The sequence below is a fragment of the Podarcis cretensis genome (genome assembly GCF_951804945.1).
Source record: "Podarcis cretensis genome assembly, chromosome: 7".
Taxonomy (NCBI): domain Eukaryota; kingdom Metazoa; phylum Chordata; class Lepidosauria; order Squamata; family Lacertidae; genus Podarcis; species Podarcis cretensis.
The window spans coordinates 41,422,732-41,437,182 of NC_137176.1; the positions used below are offsets into that span (position 1 = coordinate 41,422,732).

The 14,451-nt window shown below is 40.1% G+C and overlaps 1 protein-coding gene across 4 annotated transcripts in view; it reads right to left on the bottom strand.

Moving 5' to 3' along the window:
- CDH7 (cadherin 7) overlaps window positions 1-14,451 on the bottom strand; it is a 118,539-nt gene that overhangs the window by 10,579 nt on the left and 93,509 nt on the right. For all 4 annotated transcript variants that reach the window (XM_079982928.1, XM_079982929.1, XM_079982931.1 and 1 more), the window contains exons 8-11: window positions 9,123-9,259; window positions 7,326-7,447; window positions 6,129-6,246; window positions 2,867-3,118 (exon numbers count right to left, since the gene is read on the bottom strand). In XM_079982928.1, the coding sequence (XP_079839054.1) occupies window positions 2,867-3,118; window positions 6,129-6,246; window positions 7,326-7,447; window positions 9,123-9,259 (629 nt within the window). The remainder of the gene's footprint in view (window positions 1-2,866; window positions 3,119-6,128; window positions 6,247-7,325; window positions 7,448-9,122; window positions 9,260-14,451) is intronic.

Here is a 14,451-nt window from a genome sequence, read left to right on the forward strand (position 1 = left end):
TGCGCCGAACCCGGAAGTACCGGAATGGGTTACTTCCAGGTTTCGGGGCTTGTGCATGTGCAGAAGCGCCGAATCGCGACCCGTGCGTGTGCAGATGCAGTGCTGCGGGTTGCAAACGTGCTTCCCGCATGGATCACATTCGCAACCCAAGTGTCCACTGTACTCACTTATCTGGGGTAAGCTACATTTAATCCAATGAATCTTACTTTTGAGCAGACATGTGAAGGCTTGGGCATTATAAGCCTATGACTACTAGACTATGTCCATTATTGTTCATTAATCCAGTTTTCTGCCTGCATTTCCCATGTGTAAGTTGTGCCTGATTAAAGAGACCTCACTGCTCCCAGCACTGTTTGCTACACTCCTTATCATAGCTTGACTTGAGCTATGTATATCTGAACTTTAAAAGTTAAAATAAATGCACCTACTTGACAGAGGATATAAATCATCTCCTTTACAAAAACAGGAACAATTCTAGCTTTTAAAAAAAGTTGCTTGCAAATGTAGCTCACTTATAAAGTGGCCTGGTTTGCACATCCCATTGAACCATACTTAAACTATGGTTTAATATGAATGAAAAGCATGCTGGTAATTGCTGGTGCTTTGCTCTTCCACTGCTGCCAGGAAACAAGCCATGATCTGGCGTGTTGAGTTGTCCAAAACCAGGGTTTCTCTCCACACAAACCACAAGAAGCCAAAAATTGCTTAGTGTTTGTGGTTTGTTTTCCCAAAACAAACCATGAACTCAGTTTGTACAAGCCAGACAAAGTAGTCAGGAAAGAGTGAAGTAACTGTGATTTCAGCAGCAGGCAACCATACATTGCTCATTCACATGAAAGCATAGGAATTTTTTTTACTGTGCATTAATGTGAAGTGTGAACCAGTGTGTGTCTACTACAGACAATGATCTATACACATGGTAATAATGATGAAAAACCTGCTTCAGAGAAATGTGAAGTTCTGGCAGTTCTTGCATGATCATTATTTGCCTAGAAGGTGCCAGGACTGTGCCAAGTCCTAACTGCCATATGCATGCAAGTAAGGTGCCAAGCAATGATTTAAAAAAATGCTATCGCAGTTCAGAGCTTTTTATAGATTAGGCTTTAGAAAAGGTGCTTCCCCCCCCCCAATCTCCAGTGCCATTTTTTACTTGTGAATTGGTGCTTCTAATCTGAGGTGATTGTGAGAATAGAACACAGATTGTATAAATGTATCTGTGCCTCTGAGCTTATTCCAGATAACCAGTCTGTAACCATCACAGATTCCAGGCTGCAAATGCATAATCAAGAGACTGAACACCTTCAGGAAAGGTAGAAGTAACGCTACTTTCAGTGTTCCCAAATCTATATACAATGGTACCTCGAGTTACAAATGCCTCAGGTTACAAACGCCACAGGTTACAAATTCCTCTAACCTGGAAGAGTTACCTTGAGTTGCGAACTTTGCCCCAGGATGAGAACGGAAAACGTGTGCCGGCGGCGCAGCAGCAGCAAGAGGCCCCATTAGTGAAAGCACGCCTCTAGTGAAGAACAGTTTCAGGTTAATAATGGACCTCTGGAACGAATTACCGTAAGTTTGTAACTAGAGGTACCACTGTATAAGATTTGGTATATATAAGCCTAAGGTTGCGGGTTAGGCTTTAAGGCTGCAGTTCTTATCAGGGGTCAACAAACATTTTCAACAGGGGGCCAGTCCACTGTCCCTCAGACCTTGTGGGGAGCCGGACTATATTTTTTTTTTGGGGGGGGAGAACGAATTCCTATGCCCACAAATAACCCAAAGATGCATTTTAAATAAAAGCACACATTCTACTCATGTAAAAACACGCTGGTTCTTCGACCATCTGCGGGCCGGATTTAGAAGGCAATTGGGCTGAATCTGGCCCCTGGGCCTTAGTTTGCCTACTCATGCTGTACATCTTGTGTCGGACTAAACAAATGTGTCTTAAGTGTGGCTGACATGGCAGAAACTAATTACTTTAGAGAATTGAAGATGTGTGATGCAGTTTCATCTACTGAAATTAAGTAAGTCTTGGTTGGTCAGTACCTAGATATGAGAAGCCCCAAAGGCCTTATCTGTGGTGGCACTCACTCTCTAGAAGGGTTTCCCCCCAGAAATAAGTCACATGTCAATATTAGCAAAATTTCAACACATTCTGAAAACATTTCTGTTCATGCTAGCTACTGATGTCATGATGGCTATATATCTGAATATCAGTTGCTGGAAACTGCAGGAGGTAAAAGTCCTCTTGCACTCAGGTTCTGCCTGCAAGTTTCCCACAGGGACAGTCATACCTTGGTTGTTGAATGCCTTGGTACTCAGACTTTTTGACTCCCGAATGCTGCAAACCCATAAGTGAGTGTTCCAGTTTGTGAACGTTTTTCAGAAGCCAAACGTCCGATGCGGCTTCCACATCTTCCGATTGAGTGCAGAAAGCTCCTACAGCCAATCGTAAGCCATGCCTTGGTTTTCGAACAGACTCCTGGAACAGATTAAGTTCGCCAACCAAGGTACTGCTGTATCTGGTTGAACAGTGAGAACAGGATGCTGGTCTAGATGGGAATTGGCCTGATCCACTGCCTCCCACTGTAGAACCTTTAAGGTTTCCGTTTCCTTTTCTAACTCTTGATTGTTACTTCTTGTATTTAGTGAGTTTATTTGCATTTTGGTTTCTGTATTCTATTTCATGATCTATTGTACACAACCTCGAGATGGCCACATTACAGGCAGTATACAAATATCATAATAAATAAACACATTTTATTTGATCCCCGCCCAAGCAATTGCAAACACATATAAGTAAAGGAATTGCATTTGTTCTGAAGGAAAACTGTCCCTCTCCAGGGAACAAACCTCAAAGACATACCTAGCAATGTCAGAACACAAGCCAGTATCGCTATGAGTGCCCCGGTGCTAAGTCCTGCTGGCAAGATGTAGGCCTCTGCATTGCATGTTTGGGCAATGCCATCTGCGTCACAGTCACACACCCGGATAGTGAGTGTATTGGTGCTGCTCAGTGAAGGAGAGCCACTGTCCACAATAAATACTGGCAAATAGTAAACTGACTGCTCCTGCCTCCGGAATCCATTTCTTCTGGTTAGAATAGATGCCGTGTTATCTGGACCGAGGCAAAGACAAAGAGTGAAACTGACAGGATTTCTTCAAGAAATATTCTCTGCCTTTTTAAAATACATATCAATTTATTATGCCCTTTGTTTTACCCTTACCAATAGCAACAAGCTTGCAGTCTTTACAACCTGAAACTGCAAAGAACAAGCCCTGGGAAGGGCTGAAGGTTAGCCCACCTTGGGTCCTTCATAGTTATCCCTTCATAGGTATCCCTTGTTTAATGCAGTTCCATGTCTCCTTGCCTAATTCCCTAGTCAAGCTGCGGCAAGTCTTCCACATTGCCTGATGATAGGCTTTGTAAATGCAAGGTGCAATCTTAATAGAGGGGATCAAGAAAAGACAACAGAAAGGTTAAAAGTTCATGTTCTCATGTCTACCATCATTGGCTTATCCTGGTCTAGGATCCATGTGCATGTGGAGAACAGCAGGGAGACATGTTCTGATCCACTAAGCCCATAAAGGAAAATTTATCATGAGTGCTTCATTTCATATGTTAAATTTCACTCAATTTTTTCCAATTATTTATTTTTTTGAAAAAGAGGACTACATCACTTGGCCTTCCATGAGTATCTCTAGCCACTCTATCTTTGTAGAGGGTTTTGGTGTGTGTGTGTGTGTGTGTGTGTGTGTGTGTGTGTGTGTAGGAAGGGATGTGTTCATCAAACCCTGAGAAAAGGATTTGTCATTCAGTTAAGAATTTGAATAAAGCCACTGCTAATCTAAACAAAAATGTGCAAATTCTCAGAAAACGATATCAAGATTCTAATGTCAAGGAATGTAAAGGTCTCTTAAAGGTGCTTTAAATTAATTGTTTCTCTAAAAAGTACAGCACTTCATGGTTTAAAATGGATGGAAATCTAATGTGCATGAATGGTACAAAGTAAATTGCACAAGGAAGAATATGTATACAACTGTGTACCCATGAGCACAAAATAAATATTGTATACACACACACAGAGAGAGAGACATGATCTACACTGGCACTTAAGTGTGTGTGCAAACGACAGCTCACTTGTGCTTGCAAGTAATGGCTAAGTTCTAATGAACTTTGTTTGGTCCCGTGTTTCTTATCTGTTGGCACTTAAAGAAAAACACACACACACCCTTAGCGCGTAACTTTGTGAAGCAGATCTTTCTATTTTCTCTAACCAATTAGGGGAAAATAAGGCTCTTAAGAAGACAGAATGGTCTATAAGATGGTCTACCTCAATCTTGTCTACACTGACCTGGAAAGGCCAAATTGATTGATGTGAAGTATGTGCTCTGAGTTATAGCCCTTTCTGTAGGCTTCTTACTATTATCCATAATTATATCATCAGCGTCATACATGAGGACACTAACATAGCTGAGTGTACAACACATCAGCTGGAGAAGATGAGAAAAGTATTTTTCTTTTGGTGGCTCATGGTTTAAAACATTGGATTGTTTCTTAAAATGGGGTTGTTTATTATAATAATTCAGATGGCTTTGTTAAAAAAACATAACCTTGGAACTAAGGAAGTCCAGACTGAAACTTAGGGGGCAAATCTATGTAGTCAAGAGAACATCCTCAACGAATGCATCTCTGTTAACATCTTTCAAGGAGTAAAGTGAGCAAAAATGCATTATAAATGACACATTCTGAAGATAATTCATGTATATTTGCCTTTTGCTATGTATATTAAAAGGATGTGCATTTGAGACCTAATAAAATTAGCAGCTCTTGAAATTCCTCTCAGAGGTACCATGTGAATCAACACAAATTGCTGTCACAACTGATTTCCAGTTGTTTTTCAGATGTTCACGGATGAACAGATACAACAAATAATTTACTTTTTGCTAATGGATCACACCTAAGATCTTTGAATATATGAATAACAAAGATTTCAGTGTATATACTAAAAATATACAAAAAGGTGACAACTGACTTTAAAAATTTCCTGCCAGTTCTAATATTTCAGAACCAATATATGCTTTTCTCTCTGGAGGAGGTGCAAGCTTAAACATCACTTGTGAATACGGTGAGAAATCATAATTGGCATATTTGTATTTTTTAATACAAACTGTAAAACTTGAAACAGAGGGGAGCATTTCCCAAAAATAAAACTAGTCATCAGCAAACAGCAACAAAACAATGAAAAGTTCCTAACTTCTACATGCTTATTTTGGAATGCAGAAGATTCTAGAACTTGTAAATGGGAACTTGCAAATTGCAGTGGCATTGATTGAACCATTATACGTGACACAGATTTCCTCCTTTGAAATGTCCGCTACCAGTCCTCACACCAGTTAAGGTTACCCTTCAGAAAAGGGTAATGGCTTTCTGTTGTGGAGGATCTGCTGCATTTATTTTTCATGTTTGAGATGGGGAGCTGAAGGACTTCATCTAGAATTCTTTCCAACATCCACCTTTAAGGGCAAATGAAATATACAATAAATAAATAAATAAAGAATAGTTCTTTCCAACTTTGCAAGGATCTCTACCCTTTAGCAAAATGTTGTTCCACGTAGGAGAGCTAAATCATACTAACAGCCTAGAAACATGGAACCTTTAGCTTGTGTTTCCAAAAAGTATTTTTAGCAGCAGAAGATATGGATGAAAAAGTTGTTTTCTCAAAGAGGTGGCCAATTTGCCATGTGTTTAAGGGCTCATTTCTATATTTTTTTAATCAAACATGAGATCCAGGAAATTTTTCAGCTGCTGCCCTGAGGTATAATCTAATTTAGATAAAGACCTATAAAAACAAAAAGTGAAAAAGAGTCTGTTTAAGAATGGATCTGAAGCCCATCTGTTTGGCTCATGGCTTAAAATGATTTAAGCAGCAGCTTCTTTCTCCTGACAGATAATCTATGGATAAAAATTACTTTGGGGTCTGATTGCTCTTAATTAATGTTCTTCCTGACAGTGAAGTTACTCCAGATGACAGTCGGTATTGCCTGTCTGAAGAAATAAGAGTGTTGGTGTGTCAACGCTCACAATGCCCTTGGGTTGACATTGACAATCACAGCCAGTACCTTACCTTTATTATCTTGTAATGTAAAGTTGTGGTTATTTGCAGCCTCCCCTGCCAAACTGAAGGAAAACTGATGACCACTAGGTGGATCATCTTTGTCAATGGCACTGATTCTTTGAATTGCCTAGAGAGAAAAGTGATTTGCCTTCAGGTTAGATTTTAGTTTGCATTAAATACAAGGCAATATTTTAGTCTGCATTCAATAAAAGGCAACTTCTCAGAGCTCTAAGAAGGGAGAGGAAATTTTATATAGTGGTGTGACCCACAGTCCGTTTTTGCTACATTCAGGTACTCATCAAAATTCAGGCATTCATTAGAATTTGCTTTAGAGTTTCTGTTTTGATAGCACCCCTGTTAATTTTGTGTGTGCGATTACAAGGGATGCTGAAAGAGTTAAATGGGGGAAAATGTTGCATGGGGGCACAGGAAGCCATTGTCATTTAAATGGTGTCCGTGCAGATAAAAACCTGGGGAAATATCCAACTAAATAGTTCCGCTAGAACAAGGAGTTTTAGTTGCACAATAAAACCTCCCCATCCTCCCTATACTCTTCTTGAATGCCATGTAAATCTGAATCCAGAAGGTTGTGAGAACTGCCAGAACATATTTAGGAGTTGCATAAGGAAAGGGCAGGGAAGTTCATTGCTTATCTAAAAAACCTTGTGTTGGTGGAACAATTTAATTGGGTAACGCCTCTGCTGATAATATTTTTTTAAAAATTCAAGCTGAATTGAGAACGTTGGTAGGATGTGACACAGTAGCAATTCTTAAAGAATTAATATGTTCCAGGATTTCAAGGAATTATGAGAGATTCATTATTCAACAGTTGAGGACACATGAGAAAGAAGGCCATTTATGGAATCTGAGCATAAAAGCATCTAGCTGGTACTCAGTGTAGTTTTACTCTAAAAAAGGTCTATTTTAGTGAAATTAACTGGAAGAATGGAAATTTGCTATTTTCATGGATTAGGAAGTGTAGAGGATGATCAAAATCATATGCAGTGTAGATTTCCCTGTGCAGTTTTCTCACAGACTCGTGGATGATGGTTTCATATCTAGTTAATGTTTATTTTAGCTTCAAATCAACATGTCATTTTTACTGCAATAAACTGATTATATTTTATCTTAAAAGAGGCATCAATGCAAATCAAATTACTGCTGTGCAGCAAATATCATCAAGCTGTTAGGAATATAAATCCACACCTGGCCAGGTTCTGCATTTTCACAGACAGTAGTTTCATAATCCATTGCAAACTCAGGAGCATTGTCGTTGATGTCAAGAATAGTGATGGCCACATATCCCCTCCCAATTTGTGAAGGGTTTTCTGTTTCAAAGGACAAGAACCAGTTGTTATTATTCATAATGAACCAATTCTGAAACTATGAAATATGTTCCATATTTCTGGAACCACAAAATTAAGTTGTCAGTGGGATTTTTGTCACTAAGAGTGAACCAAAACTGAAAAGAAGAAAAGAGCTGCCATGCTTGATCAGGCCAATGGTTCTTCAAGTACATTGTCCTATTTCTCCTAATGGCCTACATTGCATGTATGAGAAAAAGGTGCAGGGAAGGGAATAAAGAAGGGTAATTTCTCCAGCTCCTTCCATTTCCTTTCTTTTGCCAGCAGTTAAGAGAATTGTAATTATTTTCCCTGTATAACCATGGATGCATCTATGACAAATGATGGGTCTTAATCTAGCAGTATTAATGAACCCTTGTTATACAAATGTAAGTAAACTGTAATTCTACAGTTGCAAGTTGTTATACTGTATAATTGGTATACAACATTGTGCCATTCAGATGTTGTTGGATTACAGCTGGGGAAAACTTTATTGGCCAAAGGGCTGGATGGTTATCTCTCCAATCCTGTTGGCCAAATCTGACAGACATGCAAGCCAGCCCACTTGTAAATCACATGGCATAAATATGATGCCAGGTGATAGTTTGCTTTGAAGCCCTGGTTGTCAGGACTTCAGAGGGTTTGAAAACCCATGAAAAGTGGAGCTTAAAAATGCATGGTGGAACTGTTTGCAAAAGGGTTTTCAAACAGACTTATGCTGTGCTTTGGCTCCATGCACCTGTTCCTAGCAGGGGAATAGACACTTACAGCTAAACTCAGTAGGAATTAACCATCACTCATGAACTGATGAGCAGGGGTTACTTTCTGCTGTGTGTGCCCTAAGTCTCCTGCTAGAAACAGGTGTAAGCAGCCAGTGCAGGATTGAACCCTGACCCACCCATCCCCCATCAGAGTGACATCAGCAGATTGTAAGGTGGAAGTGGTTTTTGAGAAGTAACCTCATGGGCCAAATTTGTTCCTCAGTTTAGGCCATATGTTAAATATTTCCCACCCCTGGTCCATGTTGATGGGAGTTGCATTCCAAACTTCTGGTGGGCACCTTGTTGACTACTTCTGCATATACTGTCAATTCTAACATTATGGGTAAAATTCAAAGCCACATGCTTCCATTCATTCTATTTGCATGTACACTTCAGGTTGCCAGAGGGAACAATCCCTCTCCCCCCCCCCCATTTTGGGGGTTCATCAGATCCCTCAAGACAATTTGGAGGGGGGCAGTGGAAAGAGATAGGGCAAAACCCCATTTTGCATGCATAAATCCTTGAACAGGGCTTCTGCTGCTGGGTGAATCCTAGGTGAATCCTGCCCCATATATTTATTTAACTCTTTAATTTCTATCCTCTCTCTTTTAATCCAAGGAGATGCCCATGGAAGATTAAACAATAATATATAAATACATTAAGGGTGTTTCTGCCCTCTTTGAGACATTATAGTTCTAAGATCAGGATTCTATGATACATGATACTGCCTAAAAACCTTAGAGAATTGTCATGAAATAGCATTAACTTTTAACTAATTACAGTTAACTGTTTATGGCTTAAAGCATCTCTTCCAACACTTAAGGTTCTTCGTGAACAACTTGATTCATTTCACCAACACTTTTAAAGGCTTAAAAAATGGCTTTGCAGTGGGAACTTACGACTCTCCATAGCCAAGACAGTGATGTTATGAACAGCGTTTGTTTCTCTATCCAACGGCTTCGCAGTGGTAATCACCCCACTGTTGGCATCAATATTAAAATATCTCTCCAGGTCTGTGTTTCGATCTATGGAGTACCTGGATGAAAGATGAAAGAAAACTTTTGATGTATGTATAATTGCAATGTGTGTGCGTGTTAAGTTTCATTTATTTCACATTAAGCTCAAAGAGCTTTTCATCAAGATTCTTTTCTCCTTTGTTGTCAGCTGTCTTACAGCCCTTACAGCACACAGAGAGTTTGTTACACAGAGCCATCTGATTCTGCAAAATTCACTGTGTCGAGGAAAGATGGCTCAGTTCCTGCATTTCATGATACCTTCCTAACTGAGGTCACAGGTATTTCCTTTCCATTTCTGCTCTTTTGCTCTTAGGTCGACCACTCATTTATTTTTGGAAGACTCTACTTCTGAACCCAACCTAATGTGGAATAGATTTGGAACTGTGCCACCTGGCTGTATCAATTCCCTGTGGTTCCCAGCAGAGCTTCCACTGCGAGACACTGAACTTTTTGTCACAGGCAGAAAAGCCCATGGGGTGAATAAGAAAACTGTAGAGTAGGTCAGGGATTACGTATTACTACATTTGCTCCTGGGGCCTTATTGTCATCATACAAACACAGACTCCTGTCACTGAGCAACCTTGGCTTAAGCTCGCCTTGCCTGATCCCCCAAGCTGTTTTCAAGGAGGAGAAAAGCTCAGACAGAAAATAAGCCATGAGAAAGGGAGAAAATTCCCATTGTCGACTGTTTAATTATCCTCTTGGAAATTGGCTATGTACTTTTAGATCCATTAGAAACACACCTTTGATATAACACAATATACCAGAAGGCCAGATTGTGTTTAACTGGAATGCTGATTGACAGTGAATATATGTCAGCCTGAAGTCACCTGCTTGCCATGAAATAAGTTTGTTTGTTTGTTTTTTATTGCCTTGCTGATGATGCCCATTGGGACTGGTAGGGTAGAAGTCAGAGAACTGAACATTAGGAGGAGCCAGAGACAATGAGAGCCAGAGCTGGAGCAAGTGATTCTTGTTTTGCCCCCTATCGTCCTCCCGGCTGAATTCTAAAGGGGACAACACTGAGACATTAAGAGGAGAAAGCTAACAGGCAGTTTTAAGTCAGAAGGTCGGCAAGTGAGGGTTGGCTGAGGGTAGATTGAGGTTGGTGGGGCAGTGACTCATCCATCCAAAAGGATCACCTTCCATTGAAAGGGAGTTCTCAATCACATTAATCTCTCTACATGATGCAGGAGGCGAAGAGAAGCAAATTAATGCACATAAAGGAAAGTGTAGTTGTGATGTGGATGTAAATCAGGGATAGGGAACCTGTGGCCCTCCACATTTATTCTACTACTAATCCATGACCATTCATTGATCATGCTAATTGAGGCTGACCAAAACTGAAGTCCAATAATATCTGGTGTGTGGCAGGTTTTCCTGCCCTGGTGTAAGTAGCACTGGAAACTATTTAACTAGGATTCTTCATAAGCAAATCAAAATAGAGTAGCATCCACATTTTACTTTAAGATACCTGCAGAAGGGTTCCCAGCAAAAAGACTCTGAAAAACACACATACGAGTACTTTAGTCAATTAATGTACACTGGAGAAGAAGGGAGCTGAAAAAGCCACACAGCATTCCAAAGCTTGATTGGAAAGAAATAAGCAGGTCAGGATTTTCACCTCTTTGGCCAATCAAGGTAAAGCAAAAGTTCAGATCTTCCATAGCAACTACTGACAGCACTAGGTACAATGCTGTGGGAGTGTGCTTAAGGATGCAAATACCACTGCTTGAAAAAAGGCAAGGACAAGCTGTTGCAAATTATGTTCTCTTCACATGAAATGCTTCCACTTTCCTTGGAAGTACTTTGACAACAATAAAAAACCCTCTCTTTGTGTGTGTGTGTGTGTGTGTGTGTCTTCGTTCACTTTTAACCAAAAGGATGGATAGCTCAAACAGTGATGATTTTGATTGTAAAGATGAGACAGTTTGCACATTTGTACTTCACAGTATTATTCCCAGATGGCAAGCCTTCATCCTGTTTCTTAGTGCAGTAATCCACTACAATGGTTTCCTGAATCAACAGCGCTTTCATAGAACAGAAAAGGTGGGATTTTCCATCACATTGCTCAAAAAGGCTTTGCAAATATACAACAGGGGTCACCCACCATTTTGAGCCAGTGGGAACATTTAGAATTTTGTGAAAGTGACACGAGTGACACGAATTATTTGCAGGGTTGTTAACCAATCAAAATATTTTTGTTGATTTCACTGAGTGAGCAATTACATTTTAAACTATAACTGCATATTACAAAAATAACAATATCATTGCATTTTAGTTACTGAAGGCAATGGCCTGCATCCTAATGTATCTTCCATGAATGGAACATAATTCACAATCACAGAATGGAGTTTTCTGCCACCCCTTCTCTCTGCAACCCCTGGAAAAAAAATTGGGGGGTTTGGAGGACCCTTGCAGATGAAATTTGAAAATCTGACCCCTTGTGTGACTCTAACTAAATTGGTCCAGTTTAATGAACCCAAAGAGCATCAATTATTTTTATTGCCTACCCTTTAGGAATGTTTCTGCACTGATGACATGCTCATTTGGCTTTCATTTTAGTAACTCCCTGCTTTTGTTTTCCCCTCATGCTTGAACTGCTGTATTTGGTCTGCAATGCACAGCTCTTGAACAGCTTCATGGTTGGCATCCTTCCCCCAGAGACATCGCCTGTCACCTTTGCAATGTAGCCACTCTTGGCAGGCCTGGGCAGATGGAATTTAATCTCTGGACAGCTCCCAAGCTTCCTAGCTATTAACCCTGACACTGTTCAGCATAGCTAGTCAAAAGCCGGTTCCGAGAACATTAGTTTGCATGAAATATTTCCTTGAGAAAAATCCAGCTGATTAAAGACTTCTAATAACATTGGGTTGTATTCAAGCAGCATGAGTGTAGGCAGCTTGCACAACATTTTTCTCTCTTCCCTTCCTTTCCCACTGCAGCCCCCTGTACATCCCTCAACCCCTGCTCCAATGATTTGGGGAGACCTATAAAACAAACTGTATCCAAGCTAAATTTTGCTTTTGGGATCACACTTTTGAGTGGTTCTGTTCACTAGATGCTACCACCAGCAGAAGAGTTTCCTGTTCCTCCCATTTTCCCCTCTAGCCCCCTGAATAGCATCAAAACAGCCCTGGAGGCTGAGGGACAAGGAAGTCTAGTTGCACCAGTGGAAAAATGCACATGGAGCACTGGATACAACCCTGGGTGTTTCCTTAAACTGAAGTAGATTACTATAATTCCTGTGCTAAGGCTGAGAGAGAGATAGTAATGTTCCCAAGGCTGTTCGATGAGTCTCTGACTATACAGGTGTTTGAAATCACTTTTCCTAGACAGGCTCAATCTGCTTTTTAAGTGATGGAGCCAGTCACTTTAAAAGCTGTAGTTCAATTTTCTCAAGCAGACAACAAAATGAGGAAGACTGCAATAAAAACCTTTATGACAGAGTAATTTAGGGAACCTGTATAGAAGTACGGCCTTATATACTAAAATAATGAATAAGTGTAAGATGTCTAAAACAAATAGTGACAACAATATGTTTTATCAGATGTACTGCCCCATTTTCTCTTTCTTTCAAGCTGCCAAGCTTGGGAGAAATTCTAATCAGGACTAAACAAAGGCAGGCAGGCATATAAAAAGGCTATAAAAAGGCCTTGCACTTCATATCATTTTGAGTTTGGTAGCTGTGAATCCTCTGGAACTTTCATCCTTTCCCCCAGTCCCAGATGACAAAAGGACACACTTCATGTGTTAAAAGGTGATCTCTTCTTATTTCATCATATATTTTTCAAGGGGAGCCCCGGCACCTAAACAGGATTTCAGTCTAGCTTCAATAGCACACTGCATGGTTAGCACTGCTGCCCTATAAACAGACAGCCCCAAATACAATTGTATTTGCTCTTTTACACAAGTATTTGATAAACATTCTATGAAAATTCACAGTACTTTTGAATCACATTAAGTTATTTTGAAGAGCTCCCTTTTTGACCAAAGTAGAGTGAGATATACATATATATGAAAAACAGCAGTGTGTGTGTGTGTGTGTGAGAGAGAGAGAGAGAGAGAGAGAGAGAGATATTTGTAGGCTGAAATACATTTTCAGCACTTACATTGCAAGGAAATAGCTACAAAAATACAATTTTATAAATGAATGCACCTCCAGTAAAGAGAGGCTTGGGAACAGATTTCTGCAAAATGCACATCCGATATGCATCCAGAATACACATTGCTTCCTTTCTGTAAATAACTTGTTCTGCAAAGCATTTGGCGTAATTAATTTAATTGGAACATAAGCTATGGATTGTGGATAATAATGGCTTCTTGTCTTCTACAAAATATTTTCCTTACATAATCCAGTTATGATTTCATGTGTAGTGCTGGGAGTGGGGAGTATATTTTAAGGCGATTTAAACATGGGATACAACAAAATCACTGAAATGTAATTATATGGGCACATACTGCAGGGTAGAAAGAATATTTATGTTTTAAAATATTTGTATTATGCTGTGCCCCAAAGGATTTAAATCTGTTTACAGCTACAACGTAGTAACAAATTGGTGATATGTTGATTTGGCTGCTCAAGGGTCCTTAGCAAAGTGAAACTCCACATGAGTAAAGACTTTCACAAGCAATGAACGGCCTATGCATACATAATGGGAGTGCACAGACTATTCCACATCAAAGTGAACTTAAAAGTTCCTTTTCCCAAGCTTTGTCTTGAACCCAGAAAATACCAAGACAAGTCAATCCAAATGACAACAAAATATACTCAGCAGTATCTAACTAAGCTGTACTTAAGAATATACTCATTGAAATTAATGGGCATGTCTAACTTAGGTCTATTAGTTCCAGTGGGTTTACTCTGGGGAGGGAAGTGGTAGTACTTCTGCTGGGGACATGACATGCTCCTTCTGGAGTAGCCTGTCCACTTTTGGAGAGTTGCACTCAGCTCTTGCCTGTGGCTCAGGGAAGGGGTCAATATGTGACAGCAGCTACACCAGAAGAGTGTAGCTGATGGATCTTAAACCTTCAGTGAGTTAGAGACTTCCCCTACATGCAAAGACAGGCTTTGGTGGATTGAGAAGACGAGACCAATACTGGGCCCAATGTTCAAGAAGGCAGTTACTGCATGTGCTGTAGAGGGAAGTGAGGGGCAGATGCGACTCATCAACCTGAGAAGGTGGCCTATCTAGGAGAAGGAAAACTCAGA